Raw genomic sequence first — 9,833 nt, 5'->3', positions numbered from 1 at the left:
AAGAATATTTTCGTTACAATAATGGGACTTTTAAGTGAATTACGCAGTAGCCAGCGCAGACGCCGAAGCAGCACCGCGATCCTTAAAGGCCTCTAATACCTCCGGGTACGCCACGACGTAGTAAGTCGTTCCATAATGCATGTTTCGAAGCTCCTTCACCTCCAGGCGTGACTCCCTCAAAAACTCCCGAATCGGCAAATTCCACTTGCACCCATGCGTGTTCACCTTGTGCCGCTGCTCAAAGTAGCTCAAAAACCAATTCACGGGGGGGTAGGGACTGCTGCCGTGCTCGAGAAGCAGAATGAGACCGCTTGGTTTTACAACGCGCTGCATTTGCCGAAGCGCCTTAACAGGATCATGGAGATGACAAAGTCCAAACATATCCACCACACAGTCAAACTCTCCATCGGCAAAAATGTCCAGATTCTCCGACCGTACGCGGCGCACGTCATACTTGGGATAGGACGTACGTGGAAGGCGGTATCGCAAGGCTTGAAGCTGCTGTGCGTTGGAATCACACATAATAACCTCGTGCACAGCATACGGGTAGGCTCCAATGTTTTGGCCATGCCCTGCGGCAAGCTCCAATACTTTACCGTAAGTTTGCTGGAGCAGCTCTTCCCGTAGTTCACGAATTTCTCTCGGTTGCTCAACCCACACGCGGATAAGCGTGAGCGCCGCCCCTGCGACAGACAAACAAGCCACGACAATACCCCAGGTTTTTAATTGCTCCCTCAGTGGACGCTTCTCTCGCTGCAATCGAAAGTACTCACGCTGTTGGTAGTACTCATGATGCCAAAATGGCTTTACATGCTTCGGAATGTCGTCCGTGTAATCGTAGAAATTTTGCTTTCCTTTTGATAAAATCGGCGAATACGTCGTATCCCATTGCCATATGACTGCCTCGGGTTTTTTGTCGCGCCCTTCACGCTCCAGTGCGTGTCGAGCGTACTCCAGCACAACGTCATCCGATGGTTGCAGAAATCCGCCCTTTTTCTCCACGCTGCTATTCGTATTCGTGAGGGAAAGACCTTCGCTTTTGCCCTCCGTCGTCGTCGTCTCCTTCGAGGAGCTCTCTTTTCCTTCCGGCCCTCGGCCCGACTGCGTGCTGCACCACCTGGCAAGCACCGTCACCGAGCACGCGGCTCCCGAGTGTGTGGGGGGCAGACGACGGAGCCACATGATTGACTCACGGCTCCCTACCACCCTCTCGTGATCGTTATTCCTTGACTGCCACGCAGGAGCCAAGCAAAGAACAAAAAAAAGAAAATAAAATGGAATAAGCCAGCAAGAAGAATTAAAAAGACACACACCGCCCAACCCCCACCCACCCCAAAAAAGAAAGAGTTTTTTCTTTCTATTTGCCTTTCGTTGGGAGGAAAAAAACAAAAATATTTGTCTCAGAAGGGTATGACGGGCAGACAAAAAAAAAAAAAGGATCCACAATTCCCTCAGTCCACCTGCAGCAACACCCACAAAATTCGGGAAAGAGACGGGCAATTCGCTCGCACATGAACGAACAGTTGTTGTCCGTGTGTCCCATTGGACGCAACAACTGCGACTGAAATCAAAAAAGGAAAAAAAGGGATGACCGCAGCATCCTTTGAGCACCTAAACAAGAAGAAAAAGAAGCAAAGGTGAGAAAAAAAGCACGCGGGTGTGGTCACCAGGCCAAAAAAAATGCCTCTCCTCCCTGCCCACCACACGCCGCCAAAACAAAAAATCGAAGACCGCAACAAAACACACACGCACATTTAATTCCATATATATATATATAACATGATTGTTATTTGTTATTCGTGCTTTCAGCTTCACGTTATTTCTTTTTTTTTCTCTTTTGCAAAAGGCCCCAAATACTCTTTTAAGAAATAAAACTCACAGGGGCTTTCCTACTCCACTGAGGTACTGCGCAGAAGAATAATATGTAGATTGATCTGATGGATACTGTGGAGGCACTCCACCGTTCTGATCTCCAGAAAGAGCTTGTGGGTATTGCCCTGGAGGCAGTTCACTTGACGACGTCATGAGAGGAATTCCAGCCGTAGGCGCCAAATTATTGTACTGCGTTGGAAGCTGCGATGAAGGGTAATACGGCTGCTGAGGCTGCGGCGGAGGGTAATACGGCTGTTGAGGCTGCGGTGGAGGGTAGTACGGTTGTGGCGGCCCCCATGGCTGTAGGTATTGTTGTGGCACATAATGAATGAGACTGGTGTTTACTGTAATTGGACCAAACAGAGAGAATGGCCTATACAAATCCACCGGTTTTGAGCTGGAGAGCTGAGGTACCTGTTTGTACCCCTTCTGACGCAATATCTCTCTTGTCCGGATAAAGATATCCGCGTAGCTAAGTTGAGATGTGTTCACCAACGCCCAGGTGAGAGCCTGTGTTGCAGCGCCGCCGGAAGCCACAAGGCCAGATCCAAACGAAGACACATTTGACACATCTGCGCTCGTCCCAGAGTCATCGCACCCGCTAAAAACCACCACATCGCCCATGGAAAAATTGTTGGCCCGCACCTTCCGCATTTCGTGCCTCCCCCCCGAGTAAAAGTTATTGTTTCCCACAAAGGCGAATGGAAGATCCAACAGCGAGGCGGAGTGACAACAGTCAAAGACAGCCGTCATACGTACCCCGGCTGGAAGCCCTTTGACAAGCAACTCAAACAAGTCATCATCCAATATGGCGCCCTGCACCTGGTAGTCGAGCGGCACAAGACATTGGTCGTACAACTCCTCCGAGTCGCGCTCCGCCTTGGTCTCTGTCCCATGCCCAGAGTAGTGAAAAAACAGCACATCCCCTGGTCGAACATCGTGCACCAACCATGCCATGTGCTTAATAATATTTTCACGGGTTGGCAAAGCCGTAAAGTTAGGAAACCGCATGTCATCCACCAGAATACAACACTCCGAAATGGGAAACTGAATCCGCTGCAGCGTTCCAAGCATTTGTCGGACATCGTTAACACACCCACTGAGCTTATTTCGTGTTCCTGTGTAGTTGATGCCTACAAACAGCGCCTTCACGCGACCGCCAGTGTACGGCGTGGGGGCCCTGTAAGGAATGACCGGACGGCACAAGTGTGCCTCGCGAAACGCCTCCTCGAGTTTGACGCGCTTTGGCCGTTTTACCCTTCCAACACCAGCAACAAACGGCAAGGCGTTCTGTAATATGCCACTTGAAAGTACGCCAAGAAGCAGGTCCATTTTGTTGGACTTTTTGTTGTTTAATTATATACTACTGTCCCCTCTGCTTGTTTCAATGCGTGTTTATGTGTGTGTTTGCAAAGGTGTTATTTACTACGAATTACTCTCCAAAGGCCTTTACTCGACAAACCCCTTCATTCAAAGCGATAAAAAAAAAAAAAAAGAGAAAAATACAATGACCGTAAAAGAGAGGAGTGGCATTTCCTGCTGTTTTTTCTTTGTGCGCGTGGCTCATTCCCATCATCTCGCTCGCCCAAGCGTAATCGCGGCAGACCTTTTAGGCAGAAATTCTGCGAATGTATCGCCGATCCTCCGTTAGAGACCGGCACTCATAACTGATTCACAAGCACGTACACTAAAAGAACCACACTCGGCCCATGGGCTGCAGCCCATGCGAGAGCAAGAAACTCTCCAGAACGTACTGACTGGGAGCGAGGAACGGACTCACAAGAATCCCATGCGCTCTTCCAATGATAGTCAAATCCACTAACTCATCGTGGGCGCTGGCAATTTCACCCTGGCGGAACAACGCCATTCCCCACCACGGAAGTTTCTTCTCAATACCCCGTAACTCCTTCCATATCTCACTGGACACGCTCATGTACACGGCGTCAAAGCTTGAATTGACGCCATCCAATTTTCCCTCTTCCAAGACTTGTGTGATGCGCTTTGCCAACTGCGCCGCCGTCGGGGAGCACTGATGTAGAGTGTTGTTACTCACATGATTCTCAAAACGTGTCCTTCCTTCCGGGAAATTGGCCAATAGGTACAAAAAGTGGTCCCCGCGTGGATCATCGAAATGTGCAAGGCAGTCACGTACTGAATTATGCGCCACAACAGCCAACACTTTTCGGTTTGTGAGTGCGTGTGCTGTGTAGAAGTTCTTTGCATCATGGACCACGCCCGAGTGTGGAAGCAGCATGGATCGCATGGCCCAAAAGTCGCGTTTACCGTATCCGTTTTCGCCCTCTGGAGCCTTTAAACACAACTGCGCAATGTCACTCGTGATTTCCACCTCCGCGCAATCCATACAGAAAGTGAGAAGCGGTGTTTCTACCAAATCACGCAGATCGGCAACGGTGTTTTCAGAGCTCGCGCTCCATTGGAAGATGGAGGGGAAAGTGATGTTAGGGTTATTTGTGCGGTAGGCGCAGAGAGCGAACCGCTGAAGAAGCAGCACGCGTTCCAGGGCGGTGGACACAACCACCTGAGACATTTGACCCTGAGCCAACAGCAGTGAGGAGTTGCCAGTGCGGCCAAAATAAGTGGGAACCTTTCCCCCTTCTTCCCTCCCCGAGAAGTAGATGGATTCCCTTTCTTGCGGGGTCTGCTTGTCATACCTCCACTTCATCCTCCGCATGCGATCTGCCTCCTTCAGCATCCTTCTTTGGGAAGAATTGTAAAGGACTTCTTTCCATCGCCGCAAGATGGATTCATCGGAGAGCAACGTGCATCCTGGGAGCCTGCCGCAGAAGTGTTTGTGCTTTTCCCGCATGGATCCCAGTAACCCATGAATATGTACTCTGTGCATCCCCTCACCCTCCGTCAGGTTGCTCAACAGCTCCCTCAGAACGCGTAGCTCGTTTTCTATCGCCTTCAACTCCAAGTGGGGATCCCCATCCCTCCTGCTTCCCTCTTCGCCGATGATGGTGATCTCAGCCCGGCACTTATCCACCAGATCCGTGACAGACTTGAACTCCTGCGAAAGCTTCTTCATTTCCTGCTCAATTCCTGCATTCTCGTTCTGTACGGCATGGATGGTTTGGTTCTTCGACGAGACATTGTTGCTAAGAAGGAAAAGCTCGTCGCCACAAACCCCAAGCATGGAGCCAGCATGCAGCTCGCGCCCATGGCTTTGCTCGTATTTGTTCACAAAATCCTTTTCCCACGCCTTCACGCCATGATGGTAGCCCAGCGCGAAGCCAATCATAACCATCACCATCAGCATCGCCAGCATGACGGGGTGGAAGCGCAGCTCGGCACTGCGTTCCTTCATTTGGCCGGCCAGGAAAAATAAATAAGTAAAGTCCTGGGCGGGATTTTACTACGTACTTCCCACTCACGCACCGATCGTGTTGTTATTCTCTTCTCTTCTTTCGCTGCACGCACGCACACTCCCAGTCCCTACCAACCCCCTGGTAAAAATAAAAATAAAAAACAAGTGGTGTTGAAGAGGCGGGGGCCACACGTCACGAGCCTACATAAATTTGTTTTAAAAAAAGAAGAAGAAAAAGCATTAAAAATAATAATAATAATAATAGATTCTACCAGCCGCAGAATGAAGCAGAGAATTATTTCCCCACCCTCCAATCTCTCCGAGGGTATTCTTGTGTTGCGGTGTCTCTCTTTTCAGCTGCTCCCTCGAACCCAAACGGCGTTAATTTCATCTATCTATCCCTTACGGCCAGTTTTATTAAATCGCCCCTCTCCTCCACTCGCCCCTCATGCCTCTTCCCTGCACCTCTCACCCCTCAGCAAGAATACACACCGGCGCCACACTCACAGACACAAGGAGAAAAAAAAATAGATAAATGTATAAAGAACGAGAGAAATCCCATAATTTTTTCCTCAAGAACGCCCGACAGCGTGCAGAGCAGGATTTTTCTTTTGCTTTGCTTTTCCATTGAAATTCGACCGTCATCCTACAACAGCCTCATGATCTTTTCCCGAATGGCAGACGCATGTGCTGCGTGTTGGGAACGCTTTTCGGAGTGATACGCCAACACTAGCTCCAGCGCGTGAGAGAGAAGAGGAATGAACTTTCTCGGACGCTGCTCTTCTGGAAGACGGAGCGCAACATCTACCGTCTGCTCCACGAGGGCCAACACTGTGCTCGGATGCATCCTGAACGACGCAGTGCAACAAAGAGCCTTCTCCGCAGCGCGCAGCACCCAGTGAATGGTGTCGGGGCTGCGCACCGGGTCTTTTTGCCCGTCAAGCCCCTGCAAGCTACCGATAGCCCTTCGGTACTCGGACACGGCAGCACAAACACGCAGAACATTTAGCATTCGAAGGTTGGAGCTCGTGTCAACCGAAATAAAGTTGTTATTTACTGCCTGACCCACAACATAGACCTCCACACTCTCTAGGGCCCCCGGTGACCGCAGGATCCTTTCAAAACGTATCTGCAGTGACTTGGATTGCTGGCACTCGACGGCCAACCAAACAGCAGGGGCCGTTTCACCACAGGCCCATCGTTCATTGATGATTTTCTCATGTAGTACCTCGATCGCTTTGCGTCTATAGTAGTCAACTGATGCAATCCACTTATCTAATGTCTCGCTCAAAGGGTACTTCTCGCGCAGCAGACGGCGTAGTGCCACCTGAAAGGCGCTCGTCTCCTCCCAAGAGGAGCAGATAAAAGTGTGGCACGCCAAAAAAGTGTAGCGATCACTCACTGCATTTCCAGCCCGCTCTGTCACGATGCGGTACAAAATGGCGGGATTCATAAGAGGCGAGTACACCACGTACATGGCTGCCGTGCGCCAGAGCAGTGGATGGTGCCGAAATAAGGCAACAAAGTCCTCCACAAGTTCATTCCGGACAAAAGTAACTTCTATTTGCTCCACAGGCGCGCCAAGTGGGGGTGCACAAATGTCGGCCAAATGAGCAGCCATAAAGAGCAGGGCAAAGCGTCGGAGTAGTTTTGGGTCAGCAGGTGCTTCGCTCGTAATCTCTACACCTGAAACATCGTCCTCCTCTTCCACACTGTTAGCCGGTGGAGAGGAAACAACGTTACTGTCTTCGCTCGGCGGTTTTGGCAAGTACTCTTTGCAACGCACGGCTCGCCCAACAAGCTCCATGGCGCAAACCACATCTGCCATACACCGGCTAGCCAATAGCCGCTCAACGACACCAACGTACCATGGCCCTTTCACAGAGCCTCCCCACGTGTCCAATGCACTTTGATATAGGTGGTGCAACTGGCGAAGAGCTATATACGGCTTGCAGACGGCGCATACCGCAGCGACGTAATCCATGACATCTAGCTCTAGCAAATGGCATGTGTCCAAAATCAGTGCCGCGTCACCACTCACCATTAAAAGAAGGTCCAAACACAAAGACTTTAGTTGTTGTGCCGCCTGGACAATCAAATTAGATTCATCACCTGCTCTTGTAAAGACGCGTTTACAATCGACGATAAGAAGGTTTGCTGTACTCGTCCATTCTCTGTGTTCTGTGCTGTTTCTTGGCGTCTCCAGGAAGAGACGAATCACGTCGGCCAATGCGCTCTCGTCCTCCGCGTCAAAAGGGTCTATCTCACAAGAACGCAGGTAGTCCACGAGAGAGCTGATAAGTTCCGCCGCAACAGGAAATAGGCCGGCAAGAAAGGCCCGCTGGATGGATATCATGTAGGGCCCTAGAAGCCCCTCGAAAAGATCTTCTTCTGCCGCGGACGAAAGAGTTGCTCGGGGAGGCACCGCATTCAGCGTGCTTCGCAGCCCATAAATGGCGTCCATGCTCACAAAACGGCTGCGATACCACTCCAAATACGGTCCACTCGCAATGACTCCGTCATCACCGCCATTCTCCAGGATAGCAATGACGACAGAGACCAGCTCCCACACCACCTCTGCTGTCGGGTCCACCACTGACACATCGTTAATCGCCTTCAGTCGCGAAAGAAGCAAATCCGACCACCCACATAACGTTTGCGGGAATGCCGTCGTGCTCTTATCATTATGATGATTATGACTACCATTGACGGTGCATACAGCAGCAGTAGCAGCAGTGTTAGTGATGGGTGCGGGGGTGGCAACAGGCTCACACGACCCAAATCCCTCCGCGAGCGACCTGGGAAGTTCATCCGTGCACTTGCCAAGGCGGACACGCTGGAGCTGGACGAACGCATCAAACCCGGATCGCACGGCAGCGACGAGCGTGGGTGGAAACTCCGATGCAGTCGACCTCATTCTTTTTCTTTTTTGCTTGATTTTCCCTCCTCCTCTCCAACACCCCTTTTGCCTCCGTTTTTTTTTTTTTATGCAGTTGGCCCTCGTCCCGCCGGGAACCAAAGCGAGGAAGCAGAAGACCCCACCAGGCGGTGTCAAATGCGCAGGAGGTTCGCACACACAAACAAAAAAAGGCAAAAAATAAAATAAAATTTGCGAATCGACGATCGTGTGTGCGTTTGTGTGGCAACGACACGGAAGACACCGCAGACCAAAAGAGAAAAAAATGCAAACAACAATAACAACAACATAAAAAGAGGCAGGAAAAGGGAGCCTTCCAACCCCCGCCCCTCGCGTAGCAAAAAAACAAAGCACTTGACCGAAGCTTCCCCCTCCACAGCCCAGTCCTCTCCGTCCATTTGTTTGTCTCGCCGTTAATTAAGTCATTCCTCCACGCTCTTCGACCGACTCCTCTTTTTTTTTTTTTGATTAAAATACACCGAAAGAGGACCCGCCAAAAATCCGATTGTTTTGGCTGTACGAGGCTTCTCTGTTCCCAGCAATCCACGCATCCCACCGGCCCGCTGCGGGGCGTCCGAGATCTCAGAGGCGCCCCTCACGTCTCGTCCCGTCAGACCGCAAACGCCGGCACAATTTTGCGAGGCGAATGTGAATCCCCCTTTGCCATGCTGAAAAAAAGCCAAGGAGGAGTAACGCACCAATGGAAAAAAAAAACATCTCCCGCAGGATTTGCGCGACAAATTTGCCTATTGTACGATCAATCACAATGACAAACAGTCCCTTGACTACCGATAGACAAATCACATGCTTCCGCTCCGGATTTTTTCTAAAAAACGCCAGGCACGTGTACGAGGAAACACATGGAAAGCCCACACACAGGGCCAGATTGTACGGCTTGACAAAGAAAGGAAGCGTGGAGAGTCCAATGAGCATGAGCAGCACCATGAAGTGTGCCCCAACGTATCGAATTGTGAGCATCGAATGCACTCTTGTAAAGGCCAGCAACATAATCACAAAACCCCCACCGGTATACCGCCGCACAAAGGAAGGATATTTCTCACGTTCACGTGTGGCGATGTTGCGTAGTTCATTACGTAAGGCAATCAAAATGAAGGCTGTCTGGATCACTGCAACAAAGACATGAGCAGAGAGCGTCGTGGTGGTGTAAAGCCCCAACGCGTACCGCACCCAGCCAAGTGCATCACGGGCCATATTGAACCCAAGTCCCAAGGGCATATTCATACACGTAACAAAGTAACAAAGCAGCTGCCAAATCAACTTTGACTCCGCAGCGAGCAAATGAAGTTCCAAATGCCATAAAAATAGCACACTTTTTCGAAGGAAACTCTTGAAATCCGAGAGATGGAGCAAATCCGAGAGCAATGGAGCCAGGTCACCCACAAGGGTGGCGAAGGAACGCGCCGCATAATTCATGATGCGCCAAACAGGTTGGGCAGCCTCCCTATATAGTAAAATAGCACCCGTCCCCAGACCCTTTACGCAGTGCACCGTGAGCCGCCACTCCATCTGCAGGGCCCAATTGTACGCCTCCCACAGACCAGGCACAAAATCCAACGCATCTAATGCCCAAAGAAAAAATTTGTAGGAACCGCCCCCAATTCGAGCACCCAACAAATACCGTCCATCTTCGGCATATTTCTGGTTGGACACTTCGCAGAAGGATACATGAGAGGAATTTCTTGCGGAACAGTAAAC

The 9,833-nt window shown here is 50.6% G+C and overlaps 5 protein-coding genes across 5 annotated transcripts, besides 2 other annotated features; all 5 read right to left on the bottom strand.

The window, feature by feature from the left end:
• Positions 1-9,833: part of a sequence feature (heterozygous, non-Esmeraldo-like haplotype) that runs on past the window's edge.
• Positions 40-1,182, bottom strand: Tc00.1047053506999.50 (hypothetical protein, conserved; the record flags this gene model as incomplete). Its single annotated transcript, XM_811038.1, has 1 exon — positions 40-1,182. The coding sequence occupies one exon, from the start codon at positions 1,180-1,182 to the stop codon at positions 40-42; it is 1,143 nt and encodes a 380-aa protein (XP_816131.1).
• Positions 1,876-3,204, bottom strand: Tc00.1047053506999.40 (metacaspase 5, putative; the record flags this gene model as incomplete). Its single annotated transcript, XM_811037.1, has 1 exon — positions 1,876-3,204. One exon carries the CDS (start codon positions 3,202-3,204, stop codon positions 1,876-1,878), a length of 1,329 nt encoding a protein of 442 aa, XP_816130.1.
• Tc00.1047053506999.30 (hypothetical protein, conserved) lies at positions 3,560-5,200 on the bottom strand (the record flags this gene model as incomplete). Its single annotated transcript, XM_811036.1, has 1 exon — positions 3,560-5,200. One exon carries the CDS (start codon positions 5,198-5,200, stop codon positions 3,560-3,562), a length of 1,641 nt encoding a protein of 546 aa, XP_816129.1.
• Positions 5,440-5,464: a sequence feature (AT_rich).
• On the bottom strand, positions 5,847-8,117 carry Tc00.1047053506999.20 (hypothetical protein, conserved; the record flags this gene model as incomplete). Its single annotated transcript, XM_811035.1, has 1 exon — positions 5,847-8,117. One exon carries the CDS (start codon positions 8,115-8,117, stop codon positions 5,847-5,849), a length of 2,271 nt encoding a protein of 756 aa, XP_816128.1.
• On the bottom strand, positions 8,700-9,833 carry Tc00.1047053506999.10 (hypothetical protein, conserved; the record flags this gene model as incomplete). Its single annotated transcript, XM_811034.1, has 1 exon — positions 8,700-9,833. A coding segment is annotated over one exon (1,134 nt), but the record flags the coding sequence as incomplete, so codon positions are not given.

Source organism: Trypanosoma cruzi, genomic scaffold, assembly GCF_000209065.1.
Source record: "Trypanosoma cruzi strain CL Brener 1047053516807 genomic scaffold, whole genome shotgun sequence".
Classification (NCBI taxonomy): Eukaryota; Euglenozoa; class Kinetoplastea; order Trypanosomatida; family Trypanosomatidae; genus Trypanosoma; species Trypanosoma cruzi.
This window is presented reverse-complemented; position numbering and strand designations above follow the sequence as displayed.